The following is a 15,176-nucleotide window of genomic DNA, read 5'->3' as shown; positions in this document are numbered from 1 at the left end:
AGACTATCAGCGGAGATGCATACATGTTCCCACAATACATGTTCCAAACATGATCGATAATGTGCAACTAACATAACAATGGACACGTCTGAATACCAAGTGCTTTGGACAAAATCTTTCTTGTAGTATTATCACCAAAAACTGTTAGAAAGTTATTTGTTATGGTATAAAACCCTTTCACCTCACCTAAACAACTTTACATTAGTTTAAAAGTCAAAAGTAACATCAATAACTGAGAAATGTATCATTCCTAAAGGCAGCAGTCTGTTGCACAATTCCCATGATGCACCCCTCCTGCTTCACAGCAAATCCAAATTTCAAAAAGTGCACAGATACACACACATAAATACACACACTATGCACAGAATTGTCCACTAAATTAAGAGGAAACATAGACATGCATACAACATCAAACAAGACATAACTGAACCAAACACACAAGAATTGATGAGACACTACATCAGGCTTGATTTTTAAAAAAACACATAAAAGATACAATTATTCAGTATTTATTGATTTTATTTATATTTTTGCCATTTGCCAAGTCATTTTATTTTTTATGTCGTTTTTTTAATTTATTTGCTTTGTGCCACACATGTTTTAGAAAATAAAACAAATTACCGCTTATAGCCGATTATTTTATTCCCAGAAATGATCCAAAACCACAAAAATATCACATTCTTTTTTTATTGCATTTAAGTACACAAAACATTTTTTTGATGCACAGTCTATCAAATAAACTTTTTGTTTCATTTTATTTCATGTCTTTCTTAACAAAACAAAACAATTTCAGAGGGAAAAAAGTGCTTTACAGGGATTTTATCATCTCAATAAATACAAGGACATTGAGGTTTTGTTAGATCCTGTTCTTCACACAATGGCCATGGCACTAAAATACAGATGCACACTCTTTACCCCTGCCAGTAATACACACACATACATACACATACATAGAAACACACACACACACACACACACACACACACATCTTGGTATGTACAACCCAGTCTATTTCATATTGTCCAAATTGTACCAGTATTTCATTTCCCACCTTTTATGAAAAGTCATAAATAAGTAACAACACAGCTGTTTGGAAATATGAAAATATGTAAATTATAACATCTTGGATTTTGTAGGAATGTGTAATTTGACTAACATGCCCATCTCAGACTTCCCTCTGTTTCTCTGTCAGTTTAACGGTATGTAACAGAATTGTCACAGTCTAAAATCTGTTAGCTTCTGCTTCTAATGTTACAGTCTTAATTTAATAATACACAGGCCCAGACATTGAGCTTTGTGGTTTTCCTTCATGATAAGTAGCCAACATGCTACAATAGATTTGTGATGTTTCTTTTGTTTTTTTTTAACCAAAGGAAAATTTAACATTTTGTTAGTCAAATAAAAAATGCACTCAAATCTTTATGTGGTGATGAATTACAGGCTGAATTTGAATTCTCTGCATTTTTTTTTGTTAATAATGGAAAAGATAAGGCACACAGTATTTTCATTCTTTAACCAAAAAGCTACCAGATTCTTTCAGGCATTTCAGTGGAAAAATGTAGCTGGGGAAGTGTTTTTTTGAAACGTCACAAGGGCACTGTGTCATTCCTAAAGAAAATATTTCAACTGTGAACATATTTTGTTTTCATTTAGGTTTCCTTCATGGTTGCTTAGAGAGGAAAGAGGGAGGAGTCTTACCTCTATTGTGTGTACTTAGACCACAATGACAGTTCCCCCTTAAAATTTCCCTTCTTTGTTTATCTTCAATATTCTGACAGCTCTCAAGAGGCTTCAGTCCTGCTTGCTTGATTAGTTTCGTCCCGTTAAAACTATTTCCACCTTTACATCAGGTCGTGGATGAGTAGTGTGGAGGATGCTGTACACATGAAACATGAGGGGTCCTTTAGGTGGTGTAAAATACAGTCAGTGAGTTCCTGCCAATAATAATTGCTGCATGATCATTGACAGACTGGCTGCAGGTGGGCTTCCTGTCCTCAGAGAAAAAAAATATGTAATGATGATGTATTTTAGCTGTTCGGGTTTCCTCTATGTATTTTTGGGCAGGGCTTCTGCAAGATTTGTCTCTTCTCCAAGCTTGCTCCTGCTCGACCACTGGATCAATTGGTCAGACGTCAGTGATGGGAGATCAGAGGTTAGGGTTCGAAGATCGAGGGTCACTAGGGTCATTGTGGAGTGCTAGCGACTGAGGGGGAGCTGGGGCAATGACATGGCCTGGTGAGGGAGACTCTGAGAGGTCAGCACAGAGAAGGGATGACCTGAAGAACACACAAAAACCAAAAAAAAAAAAAAGTAGGCTGATTTAGAAAAGTATCCAAAAGTCATTAAAGGAAAAGTTGAAAGCTTTACATGCCTATATGCTGCACAATAGTAAAGTACAACTCACTATCGATGTACCCGTGAAGGGACACCATGCGCGTCCGCTCAGGACTGCCAAAGGGCGAGTAATGCAGCTCATCGGGCAGGGATGAGGGTATCCTGGCCTGGGGATGACCTTGGGGAGCCCCACTGTGCTGGGGCGTGTGCTTTTTGTGTCTTGCTCTGCAGTTTTGAAACCACACCTATGAAGACGCAATGTAACCAGACATCATGTAGCTACATTTAAATAGAATATACTGATTTTTTTTTTGACAGAAAAAAATGAAAATATAATAACATCATGAGAATCTATACATTTTACTATTACTGATAAGCATCAGATGTTTTTTTTCTGATTTTATCCATTATTGCTGTATACATGTTTCATTTTTACTATAAGAATTTTCATTAGCACCAGAGGAGTGTGGATGTCTGAGTACTGACCTGTATAACTCTCCTGCTGAGGCCTGTCATGTCAGCTAGTTTCTGTAACGTCTGGGCATCTGGATTGTTGTCCTGGGCAAACTGAGCCTGCATGATCTACATATTGAGACAAAACACAATTACCAAATCACATTGAGCCGTAAGGCATGAAATAGTATATTCAAGGTTGATGCAGTAATGGAGTGTGATTCAGATATTCTACATGGGTTTTAATTTACAAAGTGAGCTTTAAATTGTGTGGGATGTGTGTGTCTGACCTGTAGCTGTTCTGCAGTGAAGGATGTCCGTGCCCTTTTGGCCGGTTTGGGCTGACTGTCTTGTTCTGTTGGAACTGCTCCTTCTAATGTGATACCATTGCCTGAAAAACATAGCAGCAAACATCAGATGCAAACCATGTTAGTTGTATCTTAATTTAAAGCAGCCACAGACATCCTAAGAGACATATTTAAAACACAGGACTCAATTACTTTATCCTAAGGGAACTTCATTTTCTTTTTTTGTCTAGTTTGGGACCAGCATTTGAGAAACACACCAGTCCTGATCTCTCGTAATATGACCTACTATTCCTGTGTGTACACTTCAGAACCACTGGAAAATAAACAGACCAAATATAATAGATTTCAGGCATTTAAATATTAACATTAGTCTATGCAAAAATATTCAATTAATAATAATTGAATTATTTAATGATTATATTTGAAGGTATTAACTGAATAATATAAAACATACTGAAATCCACAAATTTGGGTTATCCTGTTTTGAAAAGACACTCTTGAGCAAACATCTGGGGAACCACTAAGAAGCACTGCAGTAAATGTTGCTACTAACCACTCTCAGCCGCCCGTTTGAGGTTCTCCACCATGGTGTCGTAGTGAATCCTGCACAGGACCTTCTCCTCCACCAAGCCAAACTCCTCTCCTGTGGACAGCTGCCTCTTACACGAGTAGCAGGCAAAACATGCCAAGTGGTATGCGTTTCCTCTTGCGCGACGCACCCAGTCGCTGGCATATATCTGCCGCCCACAGCGGGCACACTTAGTACCAAACCTACTGTGAGGGAGAGAAAAAAAAGAGGCAAGGGCAGCAGGAGAGAGAAACAGAATGATGAATTATTGGTTTGCAGGTAGGGGAAAAGCAATATTTTGGCAGAGACAATTGCAGCTAAGTGACCTTGCAAATTTTATCCCAAAGCCATATCCAGGTAGTACACACACAGAATACTAAAACATACAACATGCACAGATGTCATTATCTTTGAGAATATTTTAGGTGAGCTGAAGTTGAAAATGAGTGTTTTTAAACTTAACATTTTGGCAGTACTCAAAGGATTTAAGGAAGAAACCTTGGACGAGGATGTGGCCCTCAAAAGAAAAAAAAACTCCTGACTGTGGCTGCAAGCTGAGCCTTGAATGCAAACAAACCAACACCTGCAATTTCCTGGCTGATGCATGAAGACTCTGACAGATATGCACGTTTGCACACGCACACACAGCACATACATAAACCAGGGTGGTTTAGTAGAAGATGAAGAAAGACTTGCATGACATCACTCTAGATCTCCCTGCTGTAACTGATAGCAACAGTGAGGTCAGGCGGCATACAAACGTAAACCACCTGACTGTTCTGGGTGGGTCGGCGAGTGATGTGAGGGGGTGAGGGGTGAGAAGATGAGAGCTAAATGGACAGAAAGTTACAGACAGAGGTTGAGCAGGGAACAGGTTGAATATCAACTTGTTGGAGTAGCTCAAAATAAAAGATCAATAACTGGAAAAACTTTGTCCTGTTCATTTGAAAAATTTGAATTCTGTAAATGTAATTGTGAACAGAAATGTACAAAACACAGTTGTGGAAGAGCAAAAGGGCAGAGATGAAGTAAAGGCAGACGCAGGTTTAATTACACTAATGTTCATGTTCTCGCAGAGATAAATGAATAAAATTTTGTTTTTTTCTTAAAAGATAAGGCATGTTTTACATGATGTGTTTCTTGCTGTCAGCCAATCCCATGATTTCTCTCCCTGTCTGTGGCACATAACCAAATAATCCTGCTAAAGATGTCTTTAAAAACGGGTCGCAACAGGGTCATTTGTTCTTAAAAAGAATAAGTAATTTCCTAAAAGTACTGTAGTTTTGAAGCCATAGGTACGCTTATTCCTTCCTGGAGCTTACACAAAGCTTACTTCAGGTTTGGAGTAATACACATTGGGAGTATTTACATTAGGAGTTAGGTAGAACTAACTCCAAATATACAACGGTGCCCATGTTCATGGTAATGTGCTGTAATACTTCATTGATGTTTTTAATATTTTTGGAGAACAATAAAGGTCTATAGCATGGTGGAGGAATCTATATGGGAAAATACTTGTTAATAGGACTCATAGATTTTTACACTTGATCTTTTCATGGTGACAACAAAAAAAAAAACATGCAAAATATCTTTAGGGTTCACTGAGCAGCTAGAAACATCCAAAAAAACTTTAATATATATAAAATATAACACCAATTTCCGGTGTTACACAAGAATCAAAAGGCTTTAAGCTCCTAATTTAAAGAGCACATTTTGGGTGTAAAACACCTCAAGTTTGAGACAGTTATGGTTAAGTTAAGAGCCAATGTTGTGGTCAGCAGCTGTCAGTTCAGCTGAAGGAGGCAGAATGTTAAAGCAGCCTGATAGAAAGCATTATGTCAATCTTACAACTGGGGCAAGAAGCTTAGAATAAGCATATTATGTCAGGCTAGGACTATATTTTACAATTGGCTTTAGCTTAAACTGGAAAATATTTCATCAACAGGGACTGACCCAGACATCAAGGCTAAGGGCCGACTCAATGTTTCCATCAACGTCACTAATGCATGAAGCTACTTGTTTTGTTGTTGTTTGTGCCTTATTTTAGCAAAGGAAGCAGAGATAAAGAGAAAACTCATGCACATCACAAACAAGGGCTGAATTCAAAGAGCAGTCGCTAGTTGAAAGCTATGATGGAGACAAGGACTGGTGAGGGCATGGATGAGAGGGACAGACATGGAGAGAGAGAGAGAGGGTAAGTGGCTGAGGCAGAGGGTTGTAGTGCTGAGGGAAATAGCAATGTAAAGAGCGCTGATGGCAGGGAAAGAGCAAGAGGATGGGGGTGCAGGAGAGCAGGGTTGCCAAGTGAGTGGGTTTGGCAGCGTATCAGTGCACTCAAGTCCACTCTATCTGGGATGAAAGCATACTATAGCCCTGACATCTCACAAGCTTTTACCCCTTCTTATGTATATGAGCTTGTTGGCCAGAGGTTTGTTTTTCATGCATGTAGTATGACCGAGAATATTTATGTCTTTTTTTTTTAATGCCTACTGTTTGAGAGTTTGTCTGATTCTGCATCTGCTTTTTTGACCTTTTTAGTTTTAAGTATCAGAAATAAATAAATGATATTGCATTAAAGCAACGACCGAATGAATATGTATCATCTGCATCTTACCAAGCCTGGCATTCATCATAGCAAACTAATTCAGTTTAGAATTAAAACAATAAGAGCATGAGAAAAAGTCTTTGTGGTGACCTTAAAGTCAAGTTGGCCCACATAGCACTTGCAGAGGCCTTAAGTTGTCACAGATATGTGCAAGTTAACCAAAAAACCTCTTATAACCCTATAAAGCCATTCCAGGGACAAATCAATTCCATGGCTTAGTGAACGATATGTACATATCATTTCAGATTGTTATGGAGAATTCCAGCCTCTTTTTTTTACAGTAAAGAGGGAAACATTGTGGAACATTAGAGCTAATCTGGCATGACAGCTTGTCAGCTTCATGCTCTAAGACAGAACCCAGAAAAGCTGCAAATCTCCCCTTGTTTAAACTCCTCCTTCTCCGCCTCCTACTAGATTTTTTTTTTTTTTTTGTATGTATTTTGTTTTGTCTCTGTACCAAAAACCTGGTGTTTATTTTGGAACAACGTCAATCCTCATGGCCACTGTATCACTCACAAAAAGGAAAATCATACACTGCAAGCCTCCCTTTCCCCCAGGCCTTTCCTATTTGCTCCCCTTCTTTTGTCTAATCTTTAGTTTTTGTACAGTAATTCACCTGCTGCTGAAAAAAGGGGTTTAAGGAGGTCCACATTTTTTGGATTATTCCTGATTTGCTATGAGAATACACTAATCTTATTAGATTTGTCCTGAGAGATTGGGAGAGTGTTTGAGTGTGCGGTTATAAGGCGTTGAGATTCATGTTAGGCTCAAAATATAGAAATTTAAGATGGGTGGGGAAGAGAAGTGATCTGAGTATTTTACAGACAACTTCTTTAACCATATTAGCATATTAGCAGGTTCTAAAAAATAAATACCCAAAAGAAATCTTGACATTTTTTTATTCTGGGTTGTTTCACTTTCTAGAAATACACTGCAGTAACCCAAGATGATTTTCTTTGGGGCCTCTATTCTGATTTGTTATAAAGAATAGTCTGTTGAATTACTGAGTAGTTTTTATTTAAATGTGTGACAGATGTCTTATTATAATTTTAATTGAGTCAGCTCTTAATAAAAACCCACGCTCTCTCTGTTCCTGTTACTCATCTTTGTTGCCATGGAGACCTAATCATTTACCAGAGGTAGGTTGATTAGTAATTATTTTTACAATACACACACACACACACACACAAAGAGACTTGTACACATGTACACATCTTAGCCATAAAGTTCCCTGCATATACTGACTCTGGTTACAGTGTCAGGATCCCAGGGTGCCCCTGATTAGTGCAGCAATGCAGCTTCCTGTGTGGCCTGCAGCTCATGGACAAGGATGATGTTTCTACGCAGCAAGGCAAACGGTTCGGGGGGAGAGGAGGCTGATAAAGACATGGTTTGTGTGTGTGTGTGTGTGTGTGTGTGAGTGAGCAAGTCCCTAAGGCCTAAGCCTAACGTGGGCTTGAGAGGCACAGCACTGCCTCGGACCTGCACCCCCTTCCCTGACATATACACACCACCTTCCTCTCCCCCTCCCCATACATACACACACACACACACACACACACACACATATATGGAGGGAAACCCACTCTGATTTCCTGTTATTACGTCCCATTAAAGCAGCTGTCAGTCCAAACCCAGATGAGAGGCTGACACAGATGAGGAAATATCTCCAGAGGTTTAAAACCAGCCTAGAGGATCTGGGTTTTCAGTGGTGTTTAGCCTAGTTTAAATCTGGCCTAAACCTACATTTACAGTTTATATTTACAAAGATGACCATTGTACAGGTCCCAATCGTGTAGCAAAGTTTTGCTGGGTTTTTTTTTCAAATTTCTAATTTTCCAACTTGCATGTCCCACAAAATATAGTATTATACAAATGAATAAATTGGTCATGTCTATCTAACTATCTATCTATCTATCTATCTATCTATCTATCTATCTATCTATCAATCATAGTATTTAGGTGAATGGCTATACTGCCTTATAAAGGCAGGGAACAGGAACTACACAACCAGGGAAGTAGACAGTGAAGGATTTCAAGTTTGAGGAGACTTTGTCAACTAAAGACTGTAAAGATGTAAAGTTGTAAAAGTAAAAGTAAAGTTTTGTTTTGTTTTTTCCAAAAATGTTTTGTTTTTTTAGGTTTTTGGTTAATTTGAACCAGATTTTCTAAAGTAATTAAGTGTAGCTGTACCATAGCAGGTCACTTGAATCCCACTTGGGGCAGAGGTTGTTACTGCTATTGCAAGGCCAGTGGGATTAATTAATGTCTACATGTATGTAGTATAACTAACTCAGTTGCTAAGATGTTAAACATTTATTTCTTTTTTTTTTTTACATTTTACCATAACATGGAACAAGATTGTGAGGAAGAAATGTCTTTAGCTGGGGCTGTCTTTAGTTCGTGCAGTTTGGTTTTAAAATCTATGTGGCCAAGATTACATTTAGCTCACTGCTGCACTCAAATTGACCTAAAACTGCTATATGGACATGTGCAATCTGTAGTGTGTCTTTAATATCCAATAATCCTTTGGAAATTTATGTTGAAACTTTGAATCCTTAATCCTTGGTCAACATAACCAGTGTGAATATATGTGAAACGTCCATATTCAGACATGCTTTTTAATCACAATTATTGTATTTCATATAATTACAGTGTATGCTTGCCTGATGAGTATAATATGAGACCCTGTGACAGCTACATCTGTACCATTCATTAGTCTTTGTGGAGATGTAACGCTCTGACATATTTAAAATTGACTCTGCATGCTTAATAATGGCTCAAAGTGTTTAGGGTGAGAGGGGTGAATGGTGAAGCAGCATTTAGATGAAGACGGATCAGGTAAAATATTATTATGATGTGGCAGAGCAAACAAAAATCTCAGTTTCGTGAAAAAAAATGAGCAAAATGATTGGCAGCTGCAGGACATGCATAAATAAACACAGAGTTCAGTGTATGTTTATGAGTGGGCGGCTGTGTCCGTGTTCGAGTGTGTGAACATTCTTTTGAGTTGTAAAAGGAGGCATGTACAGTTCATACCTACTAATATATGTATATAAATGTTTAATATTCAGGTTTTCACATAGGTATGTGCCCATGTGTAAGTATATCTATGAATTTTCAGTTTGCACATTCAGGAGTCCCATTCAGAAACATGCTGACCGGGCACTTGGGGCAGTCTAATTGCTGGTCTTGGAGGCCTGGGGGTCTGGGGAGGAGGACAACTAATTGCTGGTGATTATAAACCTCAGAGCGAAGGCTTGGTGTCGGGTTTCGATCAGACAAACACCAAAGCTCATTCTCAGTTCCAAGCACTCACACACATACACACAAACTGATGTGCACAAATGGACATGTGCACATCCAATACATGCACCAGCTGCTACTGAAAAGAATTTTACTATACGTTGTTGCTGGTGTGTGAACCCCATTTAACCTCGGATACCACACATGTAGACACACACACACACACACGCACGCACGCACACACACACACACACACACTTCAGATTCATGCAGGTTCCCAAACGTCACAGTCCACACTTTTTTTTTCCAAAAAAGTGAAAGAAAAACAACAATGAAAATAGACACATCGATCACCCAAGAATTTATCCACCTCTGCTGCATGCAAATACAAATACAATATGTATTTAATGCAAACGAGGTGAAGTTGGAAATCAAAATGATTATTATTCCAAATTATTTAAGAGACACGGAGTTTAAATAGTCTTTAGCTCCAGGTTATTTCCCAAGATTAAACATTTTGATTTCGCAAGAAAATAGCAATGCAGTCTAATTTCAACTACTCACTCAAACTGGCATTTCCGGTCATTTCTGTTACCGCGCGCTTCGTGGCACGTGGTGCGTGAGAGATGAGCGTGTGTTTATTTAGCGCTCAGGTTTTGGGAAATATTATCATGTGGCGGCCAATTAAAATGGTTCCAATAAATATCTATAGGTACAAATAATAATAAAAATATCACAGTTAGTCTAAATAAGCCAGTTAAAACAGAAACGCCAAAATTCACAGTATGCCACCACATTTTAAACTTTTTAAAATAACTTTTCAAGCTATGTGGTCCGATTGTTTTGTTGTTGTTTTTTTCCTTTGCTTTTTGTGTTGAGCAGCCTGGTTACTAGAGATGTTGTGTTTTGGCTAGCCATAACAACACTGTGGGTCTTTCAGCTGTTCACTGTAGGTAAAGCCTTTTATTTTGTTACAGACTGTCTGTTTTTGAAAAGGTCTTTCAAGAACACATGAGGCAACCCGCATCCATCTCTCAAAGGACTGTGCGTGCGTGCGTGCGTGCGTGCGTGCGTGTGTGTGCATAAGAGTAAGAGAGAGAGAGAGAGAGAGAGAGAGAGAGAGATAGAAGGAGAGAGAGAGTTTGGCAGAGCAGACGTGGTATTTTGAAAACACGGTCATAAACTTACCCTACCTGAAATAATCCATTTTACAGAAGATTTCTTTGTTCTTGATGTAGCAGCTGCTGTGCTGACGTAGCGACGTCCTGCACACGGAGCACTCGAGACAGCGCACGTGCCAGATGAGGTTGTTCACCTGTGAAGCGACAGCACCCAGGGGTCAGACTACACCGATGACAAACCTCTGCAGAAATGACTTCAAGTGCTGAGTAATGACACCGACACACTGAAGAGGACTTTTCAAAGCCTCCTATACAAAGTGACCGCGCCTCTCTCGCACAAACTGGGTCAATAACGTTTATCTCGTCTTATTTATAGTCACGCGGTAATACATAGGCTTATTACCTTTTAAATATTAAGGGAATATTATTACAGCAATATGCTCAATAATGAGGCTTATAGTCATCATGGGCATAGAGGTAACTTTCTCTACGATAGTAAAGGCCTAATTTTAATATTTACATGTTCTGTGGTGCCTAACTGGTTTTAAAGGGTCCTATAATACGTTATGTTCACGATCTAACGCTTTTTACGTAACATCTTAAGGTCGCTTTTGATTTTGCTTCAGAAATTAATATGTCCCACCTAATTGAATTTTTGTCTATAACGAGTAATACTGCTACTGAAATGCATGTAGCCTATTGTTTATATATAGACCTACTATAATTTATTAATATTGACCTTAACCAACATTTTATGATTATTTTAACTGATTGCAATAGTCGTCTAGTAAAGTTGTCAGGCCTAAAAAAAACAAGTGGACCCGAGTGATGAATTTACTGAAATCAGTGTGAAGGTTTGACGACAGCACAGTCTCCTCTCTTTTAAATGAAAATCAAAACTATCCCAGTTATTTCCAGCGAAACTTCACGGGGTCTGTCTATAAACAGTTAGAAAAGCTCTAGACGGCGTCACCACGTTAACACTTGTGTCTTAATGTGATTTTGTTAAAATGCAGCTCATTACCATTATGCTATTTTAAATGTTCCATCCAACAGAGCGCAATTTAGGCTATTTTAACCATTTTCCTCCAAATCAATAGAAAATGATTTTCTCACAGTCATATAGATATATTTATTTATTATTTATAGATATATTTATTTACAGCGGAGGAAATAGGCTTATTATTAATAAGAACAAAACGTGCTGCACGGAGGAGTTTGGATTGTTATACTGAAATTGTCTTTTCTAACACAATAATTTTAAAACGTATTTACAATTTACAAAATAATGTTTTCCCTTCAGTCATATAAAAAGAATAAAGAGATAGGCTAAGTAATATAATATAATTAGGCTACAGATAATATTGCAGCAGGCCTAGGCGTCCACACAAAATAAAATGTTTTCGATCTTATAATTAATTTAAACTTGAAAGTTAACATGTTTTTTTTTTTTAGACTGGTGGTGTTTTTGCCTTCGCTTATACAGTCTCTGAGAACAAAACAGACAATGGTCAAATAATGGACTAATGATTTTCACACTTCCTGACAAAACACGTAGCCTAAACATTGTTTTGTGTGGGAGGACGGAGCTCAGGCCACATGACAGGCTGCGAATGAGTACGAACTAAAACATCCCTGCTGCCTGCGGCCGCATTATCTTTGTTTCCCCAAAATGTTACGGTGCAGATAACATCGGCCAAATTTAGAGTTATGATCTAAGGGGTTTCACCTTTTTTCGTGTTGCAGCCATAAGTTAATTAAAACATAAGCTGAGTTATATGTTGTTTTTGTATTTTCTGTATTCAGTTCTATTTAGTAATTATAGATGGTTAGAGGTGAATCATTTATTTATGTTTTGTGCAGTTTTTCCTGTTCATTCCTGTACATCTGCACAGAAATACCGCAGGGCCAAACCAAAACAGGACCAGAGTCGACATGGCACCCTCTTTCGCTCTTAGTTGTCTTGTGTATACACACGGAATTTGTTGTCTGTATTATTGCCGACGTTAAAAAAAGCAAAAAAATAAACAAGACGCGTCCAAAATAAAATAACCAGTCTCTTTTTGCAGCACCAAGGTTACGGTCGGCCTCTCACCTTCAGTAAGTATCTGTCCAGGATCTCCAGACCGCAGCTGGCGCACATGTTCTTCCCGGTGGACGGCACGGAGCTGGTGGTGGAGGTCGGCGAGCACACGGACGGGGTGGACGGTGTGCTCGGAGAAGAGCGAGTGTCCTCCCGCTCCATGTTGGACCGCTGGGATTCTCCGTCCGAGTGAGACTGCAAGAGGGCATCAGTACAACTCAGTAACACACACAGACACACACACACATACAGACACACACACACATACACCAGTCCTCATGCACACAGTGCCGTCGTGCAGATGTCGCCATTTCCATGATGTAGGAGTCTATAGCACTGCGCGCAAAACTCACAGATTTCAGATTAAATTTGCATGAACCATGAACAATATTTCCACATGCTCTGGACCAGCACGGGCCAGTCGGTGATATTCAGCGCGCAACAGGCGCACTGAACGATCCACACGTTTTCAAAGCATAAAGACAAATAAAGCTCTCACCATTGGTGTCTGTTTAGAGTCCACACTGCAGCGCAAGGCTCCCGGTGTGCTCGGATGCTCCGTGGAGATCACCTACAAGACAACGTTCAGAAACGGCGAGTCTTCATCACTTTCCCCGTCTCACCATCAGCTGAGAAATCCTCAGGAGGCATTTGCAGACAGCTCTTCAGGGCTACTCATATATAAAGTAGTCCTGACAATAAACCCCGGTTAAAACTGTTAAAAGGGCCCCCGCAACAAAAGGCACACTTTAATGAAGCTATTTCAGTTTGGATTGATTTTTCCCTGCCCTTAACCCATGCCTCTCAGAATAATAGTATTTTCTTCGCAATCCAGGACACGAGAGTGGAGGAGGGGGTGTGGGGGGAGGGTGGTTGGGCTTGCGGGTGGTGGTGGTGGTGGGGGGGGGGGGACTACCTGTAATTACAAATAGCTTGAAACGCAGTGGATAAGAGGGACCCGGAGTGTCAATTTCAACTGTCAATCAGAAAAAGGCAACGGGTCACACAAAGAATTGCAAATTTGATTTTTAATGGCTGTAATTAAAATGTAATTTTTCTCGGGCGATTTGGCAGCGCTGGAGAGGCTCGCGGACCGCAAATCACGCTATTCATAACACAGAGGCGCGTGGCTCTTCACGGCGGCTGGCGCGTGCAGCTGATCTCAGTACACAAGCAGTGATTCTCATGACATCACAGAGACACGAAGCTGATGTGCTAACAAACCTCAGGCCTTCGCAACAGAAGATCAGCTCGAGGATGAAGACGAACAATTTGGTAAATCGAAATAATTTCACACTTTCTGCATCGTTATACTTCAAAACATAAAAAACTAATCTGTTCTATCTGAACCGTAAAGGCCCAAACGGTGTGTACGTTGTTTACATCTCCAATATGAAGCTTTTACGCACAAAGTAGCAGCTTGGACACGGCTGTTTCCACAGTGTCAGTACCTGCTTCGTGGGAATTCCTTCGGATAGAATCTTATTTCCCTCTGACAGAGGGGACAAAACTTCATTTTTCCAGTACATGAACCCCTGGAGTCTCACAGCGAACAGTGTCTCCAAACTCGGTGCCAGGAATCAGGGGAAGAGTCGGCGATGGGCGTCAAAACTTGTATACCATCCGTACCACTCATGGATTCGGGTGTAACTGACGCACAGTTTTTGGTTTTTTAGCACAAAACGTTTCTGAAAAGCTGCTGCGGGAGACGACCTGACGTCCAATGACATAAACTACAAAAAGCTCTGAAGCTGCGCGGAGACGAGAAGTTGCTTGCCGCTCCTCACAGAGCCTGATTTAACACAGAAAGATTTCTCCCTTTCCCCGTTCCTCCCTTTCTCTCCACTTTGGGGAAGGAGTCTGACTACAGGAAGTGAATCAGATTGAGGGGTTGGCAGCTTCTGCTCCGACGCTTCATAGGTGCAGGGGGGAGACTGCGGGGCTGCAAAGAAGACGAGAGCGCAACAAGCTGAGAACCAGAGTGTCTCCGAGGAGCTCTAGTGAAAGTTTGTGTGGCTCTCTGGCCTGCCTTATAGTTAAAGGGGGAGGGAGAGGGAAGAGTTTGATATGCGTGAGAAGGGTGGACACAGTTTGGAACAGTTATGACAGAAACTTACTCAAACTCGGCTGGTGTATGTTTGATATCTCAGCCTCGGCTGCCAGAGGAAAAAAAAGTGGCTAAATTATAGTTATTTATATAATTACCATTTATTTGCTACTAGAAATATACAACTGGTGCGCGCTGTATATAGGCAGTAACGCAGTAATTAACGTTCATATTTGGGCGTATAAATAGAACTTTTTTTAATGAACGTCTCCATTTATAAAGTGGGATTGGACTTCACATTCAGGTTCAACAGTGTCTATATTAGAACAGAAAAAATGACGACAGACTATTCAAAACACTGAGGATAAAAAAAAGAAAGAGATTCAGTTCCACAGCCTACAATGTTATTAT

The 15,176-nt window shown here is 39.8% G+C and overlaps 1 protein-coding gene across 4 annotated transcripts; it reads right to left on the bottom strand.

Annotated features, from left to right (window-relative positions):
• Nucleotides 1-1,366: 1,366 nt before the first annotated feature.
• lhx6a (LIM homeobox 6a) lies at nucleotides 1,367-14,704 on the bottom strand. 4 transcript variants are annotated; one of them, XR_003295090.2, is made up of 9 exons: nucleotides 14,170-14,704; nucleotides 13,218-13,289; nucleotides 12,731-12,913; nucleotides 10,708-10,829; nucleotides 3,649-3,869; nucleotides 3,078-3,178; nucleotides 2,821-2,916; nucleotides 2,405-2,559; nucleotides 1,367-2,276 (listed from the first exon to the last, which is right to left on the bottom strand). XR_003295090.2 is itself a non-coding variant. In XM_026298225.2 (9 exons), exons 1-9 carry the CDS (start codon nucleotides 14,245-14,247, stop codon nucleotides 2,197-2,199), a joined length of 1,128 nt encoding a protein of 375 aa, XP_026154010.1. In that variant the 5' UTR covers nucleotides 14,248-14,704; the 3' UTR covers nucleotides 1,367-2,196. The 4 variants fall into 4 exon arrangements, 3 of the variants coding, with proteins under 3 accessions (XP_026154010.1, XP_026154011.1, XP_026154012.1); XM_026298225.2 differs by having other exon boundaries at nucleotides 2,405-2,579; XM_026298226.2 differs by having other exon boundaries at nucleotides 2,405-2,579; nucleotides 3,649-3,866.
• Nucleotides 14,705-15,176: the final 472 nt, after the last annotated feature.

Source organism: Mastacembelus armatus, chromosome 12, assembly GCF_900324485.2.
Source record: "Mastacembelus armatus chromosome 12, fMasArm1.2, whole genome shotgun sequence".
NCBI classification, from domain to species: domain Eukaryota; kingdom Metazoa; phylum Chordata; class Actinopteri; order Synbranchiformes; family Mastacembelidae; genus Mastacembelus; species Mastacembelus armatus.
The sequence above is the reverse complement of the archived record's forward strand: the minus strand, read 5'-3'. Positions and strand labels throughout refer to the sequence as shown.

What these genes read in the sequence shown, in the direction of transcription:
- lhx6a (XM_026298225.2), bottom strand. Translation starts at nt 14,247, where the DNA reads ATGTACTGGAAAAATGAAGTTTTGTCCCCTCTGTCAGAGGGAAATAAG. An exon ending in TGTAAAATGGATTATTTCAG is followed by an intron (nt 3,870 to 10,707) that starts GTAGGGTAAGTT and finishes TCTCCCTCACAG; the next exon opens with TAGGTTTGGTACTAAGTGTG. An exon ending in CAAACGGGCGGCTGAGAGTG is followed by an intron (nt 3,179 to 3,648) that starts GTTAGTAGCAAC and finishes TATGTTTTTCAG; the next exon opens with GCAATGGTATCACATTAGAA.